Source organism: Gopherus flavomarginatus, chromosome 24 (assembly GCF_025201925.1).
Source record: "Gopherus flavomarginatus isolate rGopFla2 chromosome 24, rGopFla2.mat.asm, whole genome shotgun sequence".
Taxonomy (NCBI): Eukaryota; Metazoa; Chordata; order Testudines; family Testudinidae; genus Gopherus; species Gopherus flavomarginatus.
This window is the reverse complement of record NC_066640.1, coordinates 16,293,210-16,312,380: the sequence shown is the minus strand read 5'-3', so window position 1 is coordinate 16,312,380 and position 19,171 is coordinate 16,293,210. Positions and strand designations below refer to the sequence as shown.

The following is a 19,171-nucleotide window of genomic DNA, read 5'->3' as shown; positions in this document are numbered from 1 at the left end:
CACAATGATGTTACATTTATTACATCATGGTCACAATTACAGAAAGGTTCAGCTATATTCACCTCCTGGAGCAGATAGTGCATTCTATGTAGGACCAAATCAAGAACTACCTCTCCCAGTGTGCGTTGCAGGACAAGTTGCTCCAAAAAGCAGTCATTTAATGTGTCTAGAAATTTTATCTCTGCATCCCTTCCTGATGTGACATATACCCAGTCAATATGAGGATAGTTTAAATCCCCCATTATTATTGCACTTTCTGCCTTTGTAGCCTCTCTAATCTGCCTGAGCAGTTCAGAATTGCTGTCACCACCCTGGTTTAGAGGTCAGTAGTATACTCAAACTTCTATACATTTATAGTTCAAGCATGGAATTTCTAACTATTGAGATGCTAAGATACTATGTGATTCATTTAAGATTTTTACTTTATTTGACTTTATGCTTTCTTTCACATATAGTACAACCAGCACAACCTACTCTCTCATTCCTATATATTTTTCCCAATGGCATTACAATGCTCCATTGATTATCCTCATTCCACCAAGTTTCCATGATGCCTACAGTATCAATAGCCTAATTTAATGCCAGGCATTCTAGTTCACCCATCTTAATATTTAGACTTCTAGCATTTGTACATAAGAACGTGTACATTTTGTCAATATTCAGATGTTTGCCTTTATCTATCATATTTAAATAGAACTCTTATGTTTGACTGTTTTTCCATTAGCTCCTACCTGTATTTTACCAATGTCGTTCCTATCTTCTTTACTAGGACCTATAGTTCTCCATTTAATAAATTCATCCCTAAGGGATGTCTCCACCCAGTGTGCCCCTGCGTCTGTCAGCTTTCCCCCAGCCCTTAGTTTAAAAAAAACTTTCCACAATCTTTTACATTTTATGTGAAAGGGCTTCATCTTTCTCTTACTGTATTTAAATAAACTGTTACTGTTGCCTTTTATGTCCCCTGCAAGGTGTAATTCGTTTTGGTGCAAGGTGAAACTTACCCTTTGTCCCTACATGCTTGTGCTGTTCATTTAGCAAAGAGGCCTTGTACGCAGCGCATCCCTGACCTGTCCTTTCTGCAGTCATTCCACCTTGCAAACTCGCATCCACTTTCACTCCTTTCAGCCACTTCTGCTGTAAGTCTCTCTCCCGCCCACTCAGCAGCTATAGTCCAGGTAATGTCCTGCCCCCCGGGCCGTACCAACTGCAGCTGGCCAGGCAGGGCAAGGCATGATCTCCAGTCTCTGCTGGACCCTTGGCAATATTCCTGTCTACACTAGCGCTGTCATGGCTCCCACCTCACTATGCTGCACAGGCAGCGTTGCCATAGTGACCACTGACATGGCGTCCACTGCAGGCACAGAGCCTGCTGTACCCCCTCCCCACACCGCCCCAGTGCAGGACCTCGCTGTACCTCAGCCCAGCTCTCCCGCCGAAGCTACCGCTGACCTGAGAGCGCCAGCGCCGACAAGCGAAAGCCAGCACCGGAAGCTACCTCAGCAGGCCGGAAGTTGGTGCAGCAAAACAAATCGTCCCGACCAACCCGTGCTCCGTCCCCGATAGCCCTGAGCCCTCCCCTAGGTTCCGCCCCATTCTGACCGGCCCAGGCGGAGCCGTGAGGCGCGTGGTGACGTAAGGCGCTCGGAACGCGCTGACGCGGTGGTTCTGGACGGGTGCTTCTGCCCGGTGCCCGACTCCCATCATGGCGGCGGGGGGAGGCGGAGGCGGAGGCGGCCGGGGGGTCAGTGGCCCCAGATGGGGCGGGGGCCGGGCCGGCGGGGGCGCAGCGCAGGAGAAACTGCCGGTGCATGTGAGTGCGGGGCCCTCCCCGAGCGCCGCCCCGTCTTCCTTCAGTGACCCCCCCGGGATAACCCCCTGCCCCCTCCGAGCCCCCATCGCCCCGCCCCGTCCCACGGGCCCCCTGCACTTCACCCGGGATAACCCCCCATTCCCTCCCACCCGGGATAACCCCCTGCCCGCTCCGAGCCCCCATCGCCCCGCCCCGTCCCACGGGCCCCCTGCACTTCACCCGGGATAACCCCCCATTCCCTCCCACCCGGGATAACCCCCTGCCCGCTCCGAGCCCCCATCGCCCCGCGCCGTCCCACGGGCCCCCTGCACTTCACCCGGGATAACCTCCCATTCCCTCCCCCCCGGGATAACCCCCTGCCCGCTCCGAGCCCCCATCGCCCCGCCCCGCCCCACGGGCCCCCTGCACTTCTCCCGGGATAACCCCCCATTCCCTCCCACCCGGGATAACCCCCTGACCGCTCCGAGCCCCCCATCGCCCCGCCCCACGGGCCCCCTGCACTTCTCCCGGGATAACCCCCCATTCCCTCCCACCCGGGATAACCCCCTGCCCGCTCCGAGCCCCCATCGCCCCGCCCCGCCCCACGGGCCCCCTGCACTTCTCCCGGGATAACCCCCCATTCCCTCCCACCCGGGATAACCCCCTGACCGCTCCGAGCCCCCCATCGCCCCGCCCCACGGGCCCCCTGCACTTCTCCCGGGATAACCCCCCATTCCCTCCCACCCGGGATAACCCCCCTGCCCGCTCCGAGCCCCAATCGCCCCGCCCCGTCCCACGGGCCCCCTGCACTTCTCCCGGGATAACCCCCCATTCCCTCCCACCCGGGATAACCCCCTGCCCCCTCCGAGCCCCCATCGCCCCCCCCTCCCACGGGCCCCCTGCACTTCTCCTGGGATAACCCCCCATTCCCTCCCCCCCGGGATAACCCCCTGCCCCCTCCGAGCCCCCATCGCCCCGCCCCGTCCCGCCCCACGGGCCCCCTGCACTTCACCCGGGATAACCCCCCATTCCCTCCCACCCGGAATAACCCCCTGCCCCCTCCGAGCCCCCATCGCCCCGCCCCGTCCCGCCCCACGGGCCCCCTGCACTTCACCCGGGATAACCCCCCATTCCCTCCCCCCCGGGATAACCCCCTGCCCCCTCCGAGCCCCCATCGCCCCGCCCCCTCCCACGGGCCCCCTGCACTTCACCCGGGATAACCCCCCATTCCCTCCCTCCCGGGATAACCCTCTGCCCGCTCCGAGCCCCCCATCGCCCCGCCCCACGGGCCCCCTGCACTTCACCCGGGATAACCCCCCATTCCCTCCCACCCGGGATAACCCCCCTGCCCGCTCCGAGCCCCTCATCGCCCCGCCCCGCCCCGCCCCACGGGCCCCCTGCACTTCACCCGGGATAACCTCCCATTCCCTCCCCCCCGGGATAACCCCCTGCCCGCTCTGAGCCCCCCATCGCCCCGCCCCGCCCCAAGGGCCCCCTGCACTTCACCCGGGGTATCCCCCCATTCCCTCCCACCCGAGATAACCCCCCTGCCCGCTCTGAGCCCCCCATCGCCCCGCCCCGTCCCACGGGCCCCCTGCACTTCACCCGGGATAACCCCCCATTCCCTCCCACCCGGGATAACCCCCTGCCCCCTCCGAGCCCCCCATCGCCCCGCCCCGTCCCACGGGCCCCCTGCACTTCACCCGGTATAACCCTCATTCCCTCCCACCCGGGATAACCCCCTGCCCGCTCCGAGCCCTCCATCGCCCCGCCCCATCCCACGGGCCCCCTGCACTTCACCTGGGATAACCCCCCATTCCCTCCCACCCGGGATAACCCCCCTGCCCGCTGGGGCCCCCATCGCCCCGCCCCATAGGCCTCCTGCACTTCACCCGGGATAATCCCCCTGCCCGCTCCGAGTCCCTCATCACTCCTCCCCTGGGGCCCCCTGCACTTCACCCAGGATAACCCCCCTGCCCGCTCCGAGTCCCTCATCACTCCTCCCCTGGGGCCCCCTGCACTTCACCCAGGATAACCCCCCTGCCCGCTCCGAGTCCCCCATCACTCCTCCCCTTGGGCCTCCTGCACCTCACCCAGGATAACCCCCCTGCCTGCTCCGAGTCCCCCATCACTCCTCCCCTTGGGCCCCCTGCACTTCACCTCTCCAACCCCGCCCACCCGGGATAATTCCACTGTGCCCGCTCGGACCCCCCACCGCGCCACCCCATGGGCCCCCTGCACTTCACCCAGGATAACCTCCCGTTCCCTTCCAGCCAGGATAATTCCCCCATTGCCCCGCACCCAGGTCCCCCCATTGCCCTGCCCCCGGGCCCACTGCACTCACCTGGGATAACCCCCTCGTTCCTCCCACCTAGGATAATTTACAGTGCCTGTTCCAGGGCCTCCCCCTCGAGGGTGACACCCCTCCTCCAGAGTGAACCCCAACCCCTTCCTGTGACCCCCTTAGTCCTGTCCCCCCAGGCGGATAGGTCCTCAGACCCTAGGTGGCCTTGCGCTCTGCTCTCCACCCCAGCTCTTTGACTAACTCCCGCTCCCCTACAGGTGGAGGATGCACTCTCCTACCTGGACCAGGTGAAGATTCGCTTTGGCAGTGATCCTGCCACCTATAACGGTTTCCTGGAGATCATGAAGGAATTCAAGAGCCAGAGGTAAGGTGTTCCTCCCCGCTCCTCCCCATCCAATACCCACTCCTACAGTGCCCTTCCTCTCAGGTATTCCCTTTTGCCTTAGAATATTCCCCTGCTCCTAGCACTCCTCTTATAGGACCCCAGACCTTAGTGCCAGCACCCACCTTTAAGAACCTCCTCATTGCTCATCCCCACATAAAATACCTCCCAATATTCCCCTGCCTCCGTTCCCATTTTCAGTACACCTTCAGCAAAATCTGATCATCACACTTCCCAAACTCATGCAGGAAATATGCTTCTTGGGTTCCATGAGATTATGCAAGAGTTAAATTCCAGATATAAAGAGGTCCATTATCTCCTCCCCAAGAGGGTCCCAAATATTCTTCTAGAGCACTGATCCCAACACCATTCATCCAGATGGAGTCAATATCCCACAATTTCCCAGGGCCCTAATTCCAGAAAGACAATAAATCTTATAACTCAGCTCACTCAGGGAACTCAAATCCTAAAAAGGGGTGAAGAAGCCAGAAATTGTAACACCCAAAACACCAGGAGTGAAGGCAGGCACATCCCCTTCAGCTAATCCACATCCTTGAGTCTCCATCTGGCCCCATAAGCAGAACCATCACTTTGGGAGGAGCTTGATGATTGGGAATTTTTCACTTCATTTGGGCCTACTAGTTCTGCTGATTTTTTAAAGTGACATGGACTGTCCAGAGTAGTGGCTTGGTCAGACATTGGTTTTCTATGGTATTGGGGCTAATGAATCTAATGTGTGCCTTGTTTGGAGAGTTCAGTCTTTAGACTGGGGAGGATGGGAAAAGGAGTTTCTTCTGACATCTGGCCTTAACCTTGCAAAATATATAAATTGTATGATCAGTGGTTAGATTCAGGGAGGGGAATTATCCTTACTGTGGTACATGGATGCCCAGAGAGTTGGAATAATTCAACCTGCTGCAGTATAATTGCTGTGACTAAATCTTCTCTAGGAAGCCACAAGAACTCTGGACAGTTTGTCTTCAGGGGAGTCAGTGTTAGCTTGATGCTTAAGTCTATCCAATTCCCTGGTTGTTAATAAGTGTTATTGCAGTTCTTACTTTTTCTGTATCTTACCTTCTATTTTGTGACTTAAGGCCTTACATGGAGTTAACAGCCTGTTCTTGGTTCTAGCATTGATACTCCTGGTGTAATCAGGCGGGTTTCTCAGCTGTTTCATGAACATCCCGACCTCATTGTAGGATTCAATGCTTTCCTCCCTTTGGGCTACAGAATAGAGATTCCAAAGAACGGGAAGTTAAGTATACAGTCGCCACTGGCTAGTCAGGTATGTTAAAATGCTTGGATTAATTTAAATGAATCATAATGTATCTACAGGTGACATACAGGGTCTGCATAATAGATAAGTTGATTCGCCTTTATTGCAGTTTGAACATATGTTTTACAGGTTGTTCAGATACCATGGCAATGGCTATGAGAATGTAAATAGAATAGAATTTCTTTAAGAAACATTTAATAGTTTTAGTCTGCACTAAAATGAAGCTCCCACACAAGTTGCCATGGTAGGCCAAATACTTCAATCAAATTTGAAAGTTAAAAATCATGGGTGGCTGGCAGTGTGTATACACAACATTTAGTGAATCTTTATAATCACACTTGAATTTAAACTTGAAAAACATGTTTGAAAAGATCATATTTCCACATTCCTATTAAGATGCCTGCACAGAACACAAATTTGTACGTCATTCATTTGTCTCATAAGAACGGCCATACTGGGTCAGACCAAAGGTCCATCTAACCCAGTATCCTGTCTTCTGATAGCAGCCAATGTCAGGTGTCCCAGAGAGAATGAACAGAACAGGTAATCATCCAGTGATCCATCACCTGTCACCCATTTCCAGATTCTGGAAACAGAGGCTAGAGACACCATCTCTGCCCATCCTGGGTGATAGCCATTGGTGGACCTTCCTATCCTCTATGAATTTATCTAGTTCTTTTTTGAACCCTGTTATTGTTATTGTCTTGGCCTTCACAACATCCTTGAGCAAGGAGTTCCACAGGTTGACTATTCATTGTGTGAAGAAGTATTTCCTTTTGTTTGTTTTAAACCTGCTGCCTATTAATTTCATTTAGGGCTGGTCTACACTACGGGGGAAAATCGATCTTAGAAACGCAACTTCAGCTACGTGAATAACATAGCTGAAGTCGAAGTATCTAAGATCGAATTACTCACCGTCCTCACGGCGCGGGATCGATGTCCGCGGCTCCCCTTGTCAATTCCGCAACTCCGTTCGGGTTGGTGGAGTTACGGAATCGATATAAGCACATTCAGGGATCGATATATCGCGTCTAGATGAGACACGATATATCGATCCCCGAGCAATCGATTGCTACCCACCGATACGGCGGGTAGTGAAGACATACCCTTAGTGACCCCTTGTCTTGTATTATGAGGAGTAAATAACACTTATTTACTTTCTCCACAACAGTCATGACTTTATAGACCTCTATCATATCCCCCTTTAATCATCCCTTTTCCAAGCTGAAGTCCCAATCTTATTATCCATTTTGCATCCATTTTCACAGTTGCAGAGTTTGAAACTTAAAAATCTCATCAGAATTTTGTTCAGAACCTCTGGTTTTAACTATGATCTCTGCCACCTGCTAGTCTTTCAGCACTCATGTTCTTTGATCTATCACTCAGAAACTTGACATTTCTTAGAGCTCTCCGGTTGAACGTGTTTCTTTAAATCTACAATTCCTGCAGAATAAAGCAATGTTAGTAGAGAGTGTTTTGTATGTTCTTGGCATCACTACTTTCTAAAGTGCAGAGGATAATGGAGTGACAGTCACAAGCATTAATGAGTCAGTTACTGTTGAGGGAAGAATGAAAACAGAAGAGCAGAAGCAGTGGTGGCTTGTCGGTTTTTCATGGACATTTGGTCATTGAATTTTGAGTACTTTGTGTTCCTTTGTCAAGATTGTTGCCATTGGGTCCAGGTACAACATTTGAAAATCCCTTGATTATGAGACTAGCTCTGGTGGAAGAATTGTTCATGAAAACTGGACCTAAGAAGGCATTCGCTCTTTGATAAAGAACGCAAAGAACAGTGTGTGAGAATCTAATGATGAAGTTTGGCTTTATTGTGCTGAAAATGCCTTCAGATGTTTAGAGACTTATAGGAAACCTGTTTTGATCACTGGATCCTGAAACAAAATTACCCTGTGGTGTGGAAATACAAGGGTTTGTGGACAACTGAGACTTGCAACTGGAAAAAAATGCTTTCAGAGGTTATCTACTAGGCCCTTTCTGTGAATCTCCTTATCAGAGATGGTTCTTGTATTTAACATATTCTGAGTTTCTCTTGGAATCAGCTACAAATGGACCGCCTCTTAATGTGGTTTTGGTCAGCCTGGGACCAAGGAACCATATGCTTCTAGAACACGGGTGGGCAAACTTTTTGGCCCAAGGGCCACCTCAGGGTTGTGAAGCTGTATAGAGGGCTGGGTAGGGAAGGCTGTGCCTCCCCAAACAGCCTAGCCCCCGATCCACCCACTCCCGCTTCCAACCCCCGAACCATCCAACCCCCCCCCCTTCTTGTCCCCTGACCATCCCCTTCCGGGACCCCCTGCCCCAGGAACCCCACCCCCTATCCAACCACCCCTGTCCCCTAACTGCCCCGTCTCCTATCCACATACCCGCCCCCGGGACTTCCACGCCTATCCAACCCGCATGTCCACTGACCGCCCCCACAGAACCTCCACCCCATCCAACCGCACCCTGACTGCCCCCTGGGACAGCCTGCCCCTTATCCAGCTCCGTCCCTGCCCTCTTACATTGCCTCTCAGAGTGGCAGGACTGGCAGCTGTGCCGCCTGGCCGGAGCCAGCTGCGCCGCCAGCCGCGCTCCCTGCAAAGTGAGCTGAGGCTGTGGGGGAGGGGAGACAGCAGGGGAGGGGCCGGGGGCTAGCCTCCCTGGATGGGAGCTCAAGGGCTGGGCAGGATGGTCCCGCAGGCCAGATGTGGGGAGACAGCAGGGGAGGGGCCGGGGGCTAGCCTCCCTGGATGGGAGCTCAAGGGCTGGGCAGGATGGTCCCGCAGGCCAGATGTGGGGAGACAGCAGGGGAGGGGCCGGGGGCTAGCCTCCCTGGATGGGAGCTCAAGGGCTGGGCAGGATGGTCCCGCATGCCAGATGTGGCCCACGGGCCATTGTTTGCCCACCTCTGTCCTAGAAGCTATTAGGAAATCAGAGGTAAAATTGGACTGAAACAAGTTGCTTGTAATGCTCAATTGCTTAGAAAAGTGGCTTTAAGGCAGTATCATAAGCAAGAGGTGGCATAGAATCTGCATGGCACTACAATTAACCAAATTTTATGAATACAGATTCCAGTGAGCTTGACTGCTAGGAGCTGTTAAGTTTCTATCCACTGATTGACATCTGTAAACTGCAAGCACGAAGTTCAACTGTCATTGGTTGGTCATTGGCTTATTTTAAAATGGCAATTTTTCCTGAACATTTGGACACTCAGTAACATACATCAGACTGTCTGCTGTGCAGCGTCATGGTATAGCTGCGCTACTAGGCGCTCTCAGAACTTACCTTTATCCATTAGTGAAAGGAGGGACTTAAAAAGCTTTTAACTGGTATGGCAGGACAGGGCTTGTTGGATGTGAAGGAGATGTTCTCGGTATTGAGACTCATTTTGAGTTATTTTATAGAGGCTGTTACAATAAGGAAATATAGCTCTGTTTCTTACTACATCACATATTTAAACACTTCCTTTTTATTATGTCACTGTAATTATTTTTCTGTAAAGAATGTATGTTCAACATACTTCCTACACCAAGTCAATAGCCAAAATGTAGTTCAGTTTTGGTATAACAGCCCATGAGTCTTTGCAAACACAGTCAAGAATATACATCAATTTCTTTTACTCTGTAAGTGTTCAAAAGTGTGGAGCTATAATCTTTAAGCGGTCTGGAGAATTAAGTAAGTGTTGGGGATATCTACCAGTCACCCTGATAAAGGCTACCAAATGCAGAGTGCAATCCAAACCTGTTTTCCCTTCAAACATAAGTGTCTGTAAATAAAACAAGAGTCTTGAAGTTTAGCTGGTTAATGTTGGTCTTTGTTATAAATGATCAAAGTTGAAGCTTCAAAAGTGAAGTCTCAGTAATGTTCATACAGTGGGGTGCATCAGATGTGAAAATCCTCTGAATAATTACGTTTAAGACTTTCAAGTACTGTAAACATCTGTCTGAAGCTCTGTTCTCAAATAGGTATGATGGGAAGAGCTCTTTACAAACGTTGGACTTAAATGGAAAGAGAAGTGAGAGTTTAGCACTATGGCTAATGTTTTTTAATTGATCGTCTTAGTAAAAGAGGTCAAGAAGTTCATGGGTCAGTTAAATCTTTTACTGTGCAATTAACCTTTCCCTAACTGAACAGTTTGTAAATGTGCATGATCATTTTTAATGAACATGTTTTACATCTCTCTTTATCTGAGTCACCAGCTTGCATTACTTCTATCACTAGGTGTCATCAGAGCCTGTTCCAAGTGCTCATCCGGGTGGTGGGTTATTGTTACATTATTGTCAGGAGAATTCTCACAACCACAGTGACTGCTCTGAAGACTTCCGGCAGCAACTTCCATACAAAGAAGATAAATCTCAAATCTCCTTGGAATCTGATTCTGTAGAGTTCAATAATGCAATAAGTTACGTGAATAAGATCAAAACCCGTTTTCTTGACCATCCTGAAATCTACAGATCATTCTTAGAAATTCTTCACACTTACCAGGTAGAGTTCTGGCAAATAAGATATCATGGGTCAGTATTGTGGCTGTTTGAACCCGCAATGTTAAATGACATTTGTTCGTGCAGTACTGTTTTATTGTGATTTATAAAGATCCCCCAACTTCTGCTTCTCTCAGACAAATGTGGCACTGAGAAACTCTTAAGCATAGGCTTTGTATATGGATAGGGAATGCTTAGGGTCTGTCAAATGCTTGTCATCTCAGTAAAGTGGTGGTGCTACTACAGGCTTCGTTTTGAAAAGAGAGACAACTGATTGAAGCTGTACAGAAAGTATTTTTTGTTTTAAGCTAGGTGATTTTTCTTTTACCATTACTAATGTTCTATTTTTAAATGCTTTATATCTTCTAACTGAGTGCAGTGATTAGATCTGCATGCCCATGGAAGGACAACAGTTTGATAATTCACTGCTGAGCCCTGTGGTCAAGGACGCCAAACTTGGATACCCTATGTGGTAGCACATCGTGCTGCTACAAGAATGCTAAGCCAGCTGATAATTATCTAAAGCTTTTTCCTGTATTTGACTCTTGAATACAGTGGGTTGTCTGTTCCAGTTTCCTTACAGTAACACACTTCAGTTAGCAACAGTTTGTTTAATGTTTCTCTGTAAATTGGCAGAAAGAACAGCTGAACACTAAAGGCCGACCCTTTCGAGGCATGTCAGAGGAAGAAGTGTTTACTGAAGTAGCAAATCTCTTCAGGGGACAGGAGGATCTACTCTCTGAGTTTGGACAGTTTCTCCCTGAGGCTAAAAGATCTTTGGTATGTGTTTTGGTAGTACAAAGCAAAAAAGATAGAACACTGTGACAGTCTACTCTGTTTATGTTCTAGTTGGATAATCTGCATAATGTCTGAATAAATACCCTAAAGAATAAAGTTATTTGCCCCTGCGGGACTGAGATCTGGGCTGGGAGAGAGTGCATCAGGGTGAAGAGACTGAGAGAAGCGTTGATTGGGTGGAGCGTCTGTGTACCTTTCTCTCAGAGCAGTTGGACAAAGCACAGTAGAGATAACCAATCTCCTGAGATGGAACAGATAATAAGCAGTGATGTGTAAATTCTTAGAAGTTGCTGCTCTGTGGTGCTATTGACAACAGCTAAAAGATCTCTGCCCCCCAAAAAGTATGCTGAGAGCCTTCTGTCTTGGGGAGAGTAGAGCCCCTTTGAGGGGTATCTTGTGACAGAGTATTAGGTGAAAATAGTCTACCTTTGGATGCCAAATAGGCCATGTCTAAATTGGAGGGGATTATTTTGGTGGTCCACAGAAATCCATGTGGTTAAAACCATTATTTGGTGGGCTGCCACTTTTTCCTGTGACTTTCTCAGTTGTCATTACGTCATCTGACTGCTCTTGCAGCATCTCCCTTATGGCTGGGAAAGTCAAAGGAATGTTGTCCTTGTTTCCTGCTCTTGGAATTTCTACTCCTACTACATCCTTAATACTGAATGAAAAAACTTTAGGGATTAAAAAAAACTTTGAAATTCCAGAGATGTGGAGAAAGATTTGGCCCTTGAACAGCTCTAGCACAAATCTTATTGATCCTTCTGATGACTCTTTCACTGCAGGGTGCAGTTAAGATGCTGCCACAGGGTTCTTCTCAAGATTTTCAAACTACCCTTGTAGCTGTATGTAGAGCTGAAACAATTGAATATAACTTAATGTCTTACTAAAGAACTAACATTTAGAATTTAAAAAAATTTTAAGGGGTTAATTCTTACTATTCCAATGGGTTGTGCTTGTATGTGATATGTGTAGTGGTGCTACATCACTGCAAAATGTTATAGAAAAACTGACTATCAGCATTTGAACTATGCTCTCACTATTTTGTTGTTTGTAGTTAGGTAACTCGCTTAGTGAAATGTCATGTCCTCTAGTGTGTTCTGATAAATGGGGTTCTCTATTTCTGAGGAACTAATAAGGGCAAATTGAAAACATTGTCTTTAATTTAGTTCACAGGAAATGGGCCATGTGAAATGAACAGTGTCCAGAAAATGGATCATGAAAAAAATCTGGAACATAGTAAAAAGCGATCCAGACCACTACTGCTGCGTCCTGTTCCCAGCCCAGCAAAGGTATCGTGTTGCAAACAGAAATGTGTACTGTTTTCATACTTAGGCATTGCTATAACCTGTGATATATGAGATAATTGCTCTCAACTTTCAAATTCTGCTAAGAGCATGTCATAGGGCAGCCTCACCTGGGTGCCCTCCAGTGCCAGGCCATGGTATGACAGCCATGGATGCCTCAGTTTTCCCATCAGAGTCCCCAGAAATAGTCCTTAAGTATATGTAGCCCTTTCAGGGTTAATTACAAAAGTCCTGTATACATAAATCATAACAAGTCCCACAGCCATAGTCTGGACAGTACATTAAGAAGATCCATAGAATCTCTCTGGATAGAAATTCCATGCTTGCACTATAAGAGTAGGACTATATTACTGGCCACCTGACCAGGATGCTGATGGTGACTGTGAAATGCCCAGGGAGATTAAAGAGGCTTACAAAGGTAGAAGATGCAATAATAATGGGCTATTTTAGCTGTCCTCATATTGACCGGGTATGTGTCACCTTGGAAGGGAATACAGAAATTAAATTTCTAGACTTATTAAATGACTGCGTCATGGAGCAGCCAGTCCTGGAACCCACAAGAGGTGAGGCAATTTTTGAGTTAATCCTACATGGAATGCAGGATCTGGTTCAAGAGGTGAATACAACAGAGCCACTCAGTAATAGTGATCACAATGTAATTAAATTTAAGATCCTTGTAGGGGGATAAAATGCCAAAGAAACTCACCATGGCAGCATTTAACTTCAGATAAGGGAACTACACAAAAATGAGGAAGCTAATTAAATGGAAATTAAAAGGAACAGCCAGAAGCATGAAATGCCTGCAAACTGCATGGAAGTTATTTTAAATCACCATAATAAAGGCTCAATCTTAATGCATAGCCCATTTTAAAAAAAGGACCAAAAACTGCCACCATGGGTAAAAAACTGAGTAAAAGAGTTGGCTAAAAGCAAAAAGCCATTCTTTAAAAACTAGAAGCCAAATCCTAGTGAGGAAAATGGAAAGGTGTTAAACTCTGGAAAGTCAAGGGTAAAAGTATAATTAGGCAGACCAGAAAAGAATTTTGAAGAGCAACTAGCAAAAGATACAAAAAATTGACAGCAAATTTTTTTTAAGTAAATCAGAAGCAGGAAGCCTGCCAATCGGAGCCACTAGACAATTAGGGTGCTAAAGGAGCACTCAAGGAAGACAAGGCCATTGTGGAGAAACTAAATAAATTATTTGTACCAGTGTTCACTGCAGAGAATGTGAGGGAGATTCCCACACCTAAGCCTTTCTTTTTAGGTGACAAAGCTTGAGGAACTGTCCCAGACTGAGGTGTCAGTAGAGAAGGTTGTGGAACAAATTGCTAGATTAAACAGTAATAAGTCACCAGGACCAGATGGTATTCACCGAAGAGTTCTGAAGGAACTCAGATATGAAATTGCAGAACTACTAAGTGTGGTATGTACTCTATTGCTTAAATCAGCCTCTGTACCAGCTGACTGGAGGATAGCTCATGTAACACTGATTTAAAAAAAAAAAACTCCAGATACAATCCAGGTAATTAAAGCCTTATAAGAATAACTTCAGTTACCAGGCAGATTGGTTGAAATGAAGAACAGAATTATCACACGCGATAAAGACGATATGGTGAGGAAGAGTCAACATGGCTTTTGTAACAGGAAATCATGCCTCACCAATCTATCAGAATTCTTTGAGGGTGTCAACAAGCATGTGGACAAGGGTAATTCAGTTGATATAATGTACTTAGACTTTCGGAAAGCCTTTGACAAGGACCCTCACCAAAGGCTCTAAAGCATAGTAAGCAGTCATGGGATAAGAGGGAAGGTCCTCTCATGGATCAGTTAAAAGATAAGAAACATAGGATCGAAATAAATTGTAAGTTTTTATAATGGAGAGCAGTAAATAGCAGGGTTCCCAAAGCATCTTTACTGTGACCAGTGCTGTTCAACATATTCATAAATAATCTGGAAAAAGAGATGAACAGTAGGCTGAAAAAGTTTGCAGATGGTACAAAATTACTCAAGATAGCTAAGTCCAAAGCTGACTGCAGAGAGTTAAGAGAGGAATCTTATAAAACTGGGCAACTGGACAACAAAATGGCTGATGAAATTTAGTGCCGATAAGTGCAAAGTAGCGCACCTGGGGAAAAATAATCATAACTATCCATACAAACTGATGGGTTCTAGATTACCTTTACGACTCAAGAATGAGATCTTGGGAGTCATTTGTAGATAGTTCTCTGAAAACATCACCCAGTATGCAGTGGTGGTCAAAAAGCTAGTATAATGCTAGGAACCATTAGGAAAGGGATAGATAGTAAGATAGGAAATATCATAATGCCACTATATAAATATATGGTATGCCTACACTTTGAATACTGTGTGCAGTTTTGGTTGCCCCATCTCAAAAAAGATACATTGAAATTGGAAATGGTACAGAGAAGGGCAGCAAAAATGGTAAGGGGTGTAGAACAACTTCCATACAAGGATAGATTAAAAAGTCTGTGACTGTTCAGTTTAGAAGAGAGATGATTAAGTGGAGGATGGGATGGAGGTCAATAAAATCAGGACTGGAGTGGAGAAAGTGAATAGGGAAGTATTATTTACCCCTTCATGTAATACAAAAACTAGGGGTCACACAATGAAATTAATAGGTAGCAGGTTTAAAAGAAAAGGAAGTACTTCACACAATGCACAGTCAACCTGTGGAACTCATTGCCAGGGGATGTGAAAGACAGAAGTATAACTAGGTTCAAAAAAGAATTAGTTCAGTTCATGGAGGATAGGTCCATCAATGGCTATTAGCCAAGATGATTAGGGACACAACCCCATGCTTTGGGTGCCCCCAAACCTCTGACTGCCAGATGCTGCGACTGAACATAAGCGGGATGGATCACTCAATAATTACCCTGTTCGCTGTCTCTGAAGCATCTGGCATTGGCTACTGTTGGAAGTCAGAATACTGGGCTGGATGGACCATTGGTCTGACCCAGTATGGCCGTTCTTATCCCTGGAATCTCTCACCACACTCACCTCACCAGTAAAACTCCAGATATCACCATGCCTTGACCCCAGCCTTCAGCCTTCTCTGGCTTCAACTCCTGAGCCCAGAGAGCCGGCAGGCATCTCCCTCTGCTGCACCCTGCCTTCAGCCCTCTCCAGCCTTCTGTGCCCATCACTCTCTGGTGCAGGAACATCATCAGGCTCATTTCTCCACTAGCTTCCTGACAGTTTCACCCTCTTGCTATGAAGAGTCTGCAGAGAGCTTCTTGCTTTATGCAACTTTGCCCAGACGCCACCTCCGGTCTCCTGACTCCCAGGCAGCTCTCAATTACCTTCTCTCTATCTGTCCTTAGGCATTTTCCCCACTGATATGGCGCATGTGCACTCTCATAAAATCCCATTAGGAGTCAGTTGACAAGTCATAGGTGCACTGTCCTCTTTCATCTTAAAGGACTAGTGCCAAACATGAAGGGGAAAGTAAAAGAACCCTTATTTTTTAAATAAATAATGGGGGAATGGTGTTGAAGATACTTAACAAAGGGAAGTTAAAAACTTTGGACAAGTGCATTGTCCCTTCATACAATATAAAGTTATATATAAGTGCTAAGTATCAGGAAAATGAGGACTTGATAGAAGGACTGAATTGGGCCTCTGCCCTTGAATAAATTGCTGTTTCCTGCAGGATTATACCCTATCATTTACCTGTCATGCAAACCTGTTTTGTTTTTGCCGGGGTCATTGATACAGACCTCCATTGAGGGTGTGATGTGGCAAAGCAAGTTTGTGATTTTGGGGAATAAAGGCTCAGAGCAAGGGGTAGTTACAGTTCAGTAAAATGGAAATTGCTGGTATTTGAATCAAAACCATTGAAGTAAAAATATCCAACCTTTTCAACAGAAGAAAATGAAACTGCGAGGTACCAAAGATCTGTCAGTTGCAACAGTGGGAAAATATGGAACGTTGCAGGAGTTTTCTTTCTTCGATAAGGTCAGTGATCTGACCCCGTCCTGTTGTTTGATTTTGCTTTCAGTCAGATAGGTAGCAATTGACTGGTATTCTATGACTCCTTCTGTGGTATAGTAGAGTCCATTAAATAACAGTTTCTTAACAAATGGAGGAGTTTTGGGAGGACCTGAGGGAAACGCATACTGGTATCTTCTTGTGTGTATTTTCTCTGCTCAGCAATTGTGAACCTCATAGTGTAAATCCTGTTTGTTTATAACAGGGCACTTCTGTATGTATGCTGCTTCCAAGGTTCCGATGAGTGTATGCATTTATTGGCTCTGTGCAAAAAGGCTTAGACCCTTTAAGATATCAGCATAAAAATAAAGCTAGTATACAAATGATATGACAGTTTTTATTTTCCCTCCCTTTGCCAGGTGCGCAGGGTACTGAAGAGTCAGGAAGTGTATGAGAACTTCCTCCGCTGTATTGCACTCTTTAATCAGGAGCTAGTGTCAGGCTCAGAGCTTCTCCAACTAGTCACCCCATTTTTAGGGTAAGTGAACTTGTCTTTCCAGTGACATGTAGGGTGTACCTTTTAAACATTTGCTGTGTCACTTTTTCTCTCATGCTTCAACATTAAAACCTTATGAAGTCAAAGGTTTCTTCTGGGTTAGCAAAGCCAAAATTTTAGGAATCATTCAGACAGAGGAGAAATAAAATCTGACACAGCTTTCAGTCCATAAAGTCTTAGAACAATGCTATAAAACAGCTAAATAGCGGTAGTAGTACCTGATGGAGGCCAATTGAGCTGTTAGCCCTCCAAGAGAAGGGAGAGTGCCTTATAGCAATGAACAAAGACTCCTTCAGCAGGTTAAGGAGTGGTACTGATGGAATTCTGAAGGGAGTTCTCTCTAACCCTCCACCAAGAGGATGGTTGAAAAGAGCCTTAAGTGGAGTGACTGATTAAAGCAGATAACATTATGGGGAGGGAGTTCTTATCGTTATGTCAGGAAAGTCCTAGCTTTCAGTTTAGTTTTGACCATGGTCTGTATGAAATATAAGAGGTGGTGAAGAAAGTAATACTTACTGGTCAAAACAGACAGAATGTGATGATTTGAAATATAATTACTCACGTATGTCTGTTCATTTTTTAAGGAAATTCCCAGAACTCTTTGCACAGTTCAAATCCTTCCTTGGAGTGAAAGAGCTTTCATTTGCTTCTCCGCTGAGTGACCGATCTGGGGATGGAATGAGTCGGGAAATTGATTATGCTTCCTGCAAACGCATAGGATCCAGTTACCGGGCTCTTCCAAAAACCTATCAGCAGCCAAAATGCAGCGGAAGAACGGCCATTTGCAAGGAGGTACTCCAAGCTTAATATCATTGAATCCCCAGTCTGCAATGATAGCCTTTCCCAAAGCAGGCTAGTCAGTGCCCTCCACATACTGCTTTCTATGATGATTTAGGGCTTCTCTGAAACATGGACATTGCACAAATTTAATTTAAATCACTTTGTTTAAACTGGTGCAACTTTTGTATGTAGGCTCTTAAACTGGTTTAAAACTGCTTATGTCCATTGAGGTTGCACCTGTAAATTTGCTAATCTGAGCTAAACTGATATAAATCAGGTTTATATGGAGATAAGAATGCCACACATAAAGTTGCTCTGGTTTAACTAAATCAGTATAAAATCACACCTTTCATTAAACTGGTACAACTTTGTTTGTGGACCTACTCCTTGCCCTTGATGATAGGTAGAAGGGGCAGCGGGAATGAGGGAGAGAAGTTTTATTTCACAGCATAAAATGAGTTTTTCAGCACCAGGTATGAACACAGATTTTGTAGCATAGTAGGCCAGTGAGTCACCAAAAAGCAAATTTTGAGTCAAAGCCTAAAAAAAAATCCTGTGTAAGCAGGTACAATTCTAGTATGGGGTCATTCAATGTTGGCTGTGTTCAGTGATAGGTAGGGCCCTACCAAATTCACAGCCATGAAAAACGCGCCACAGACCATGAAATCTGGTCTTTTGTGTGCTTTTACCCAATACTATACAGATTTCATGAGGTAGACCACGGTTTTCTCAGATTGGGGGTCCTGACCCAAAAGAAAGTTGCAAGGGGGTCACAAGGTTATTTTAGGCAGGGGGTCATGGTATTGCCACCCTTACGTCTGCGCTGTCATCAGAGCTAGGTGGCCAGAGTGTGGCGGATTTTAGCCGGGTGCCCAGCTCTGAAGACAGCGCCCCCGCTAGTAGCAGCGGAGAAGTAAGGCTTCAATACCATATCATGCCACCCTTACTTCTATGCTGCTGCTGGTGGCGGCTGTCTTCAGAGCTGGGATCCTGGCCAGCAGCTGCTGCTCTCCAACTGCCCAGCTCTGAAGGCAGCAGAAGTAAGGGTAGCAGTATTGAAACTCTCCCTACAATAACCTTGCGACACCACCCACACACACCCAACCTTTTTTCGGTCAGGACCCCTACAATTGCAACACTTGGAAATTGCAGATTTAAATAGCTGCAATCATGAAATTTACAATTTTTAAAATCCTATGACTGTGAAATTGACTAAAATGGACCATGAATTTGGTAGGGCCCTAGTGATAGCGGAAGTGAACCCTGTTGATTTAGTTTACCAGTTTGTGAAGCACTTGCTGCCTTTTGTTATAAAGGAGCATTTTGAGTCAGAGCATCTTGGCAGACAGTGGGAGTTGGATTTAATAGAGCAACCCTCCCACCCTCCTTGGCACTGGCATTTTTGTCTCCATTATGACCAGTAACTGACTATTACAGACAAACATCTCTTCCTCCTTTATGAAACAGCAGCAAAGGACACCTTAGAAATCTTTTGAACAATGTCTGGGTGCAACTGTTCACATGCACAGTGTCTGAGAAATGGTCAGTGTTG

General features: G+C 46.8%; 1 protein-coding gene and 1 long non-coding RNA gene across 9 annotated transcripts in view; one reads left to right on the top strand and one right to left on the bottom strand.

The window, feature by feature from the left end:
• The window catches only part of LOC127040189 (uncharacterized), a 65,650-nt gene extending 64,168 nt beyond the window's left edge, over positions 1 to 1,482 (bottom strand). For 4 of the 5 annotated variants that reach the window (XR_007771398.1, XR_007771400.1, XR_007771399.1 and 1 more), the window contains exon 1: positions 1,002 to 1,239. This is a non-coding gene — a long non-coding RNA (uncharacterized LOC127040189). Of the gene's footprint in view, positions 1 to 1,001; positions 1,240 to 1,414 lie in introns of those variants that run through there. The other variant, XR_007771401.1, reaches the window with a different exon arrangement.
• A 220-nt stretch (positions 1,483 to 1,702) lies between these two features.
• The window catches only part of SIN3B (SIN3 transcription regulator family member B), a 33,576-nt gene continuing 16,107 nt past the window's right edge, over positions 1,703 to 19,171 (top strand). For 3 of the 4 annotated variants that reach the window (XR_007771380.1, XR_007771379.1, XM_050934001.1), the window contains exons 1-9: positions 1,703 to 1,810; positions 4,352 to 4,458; positions 5,608 to 5,761; positions 9,971 to 10,234; positions 10,867 to 11,010; positions 12,198 to 12,320; positions 16,221 to 16,310; positions 16,703 to 16,821; positions 17,424 to 17,631. Coding sequence is in view for 2 of the 4 variants with exons in the window: in XM_050934001.1 (XP_050789958.1) it covers positions 1,703 to 1,810; positions 4,352 to 4,458; positions 5,608 to 5,761; positions 9,971 to 10,234; positions 10,867 to 11,010; positions 12,198 to 12,320; positions 16,221 to 16,310; positions 16,703 to 16,821; positions 17,424 to 17,631 (1,317 nt within the window). In the remaining 2 variants the exon portion in view is untranslated. The remainder of the gene's footprint in view (positions 1,811 to 4,351; positions 4,459 to 5,607; positions 5,762 to 9,970; positions 10,235 to 10,866; positions 11,011 to 12,197; positions 12,321 to 16,220; positions 16,311 to 16,702; positions 16,822 to 17,423; positions 17,632 to 19,171) is intronic. The other variant, XM_050934003.1, reaches the window with a different exon arrangement.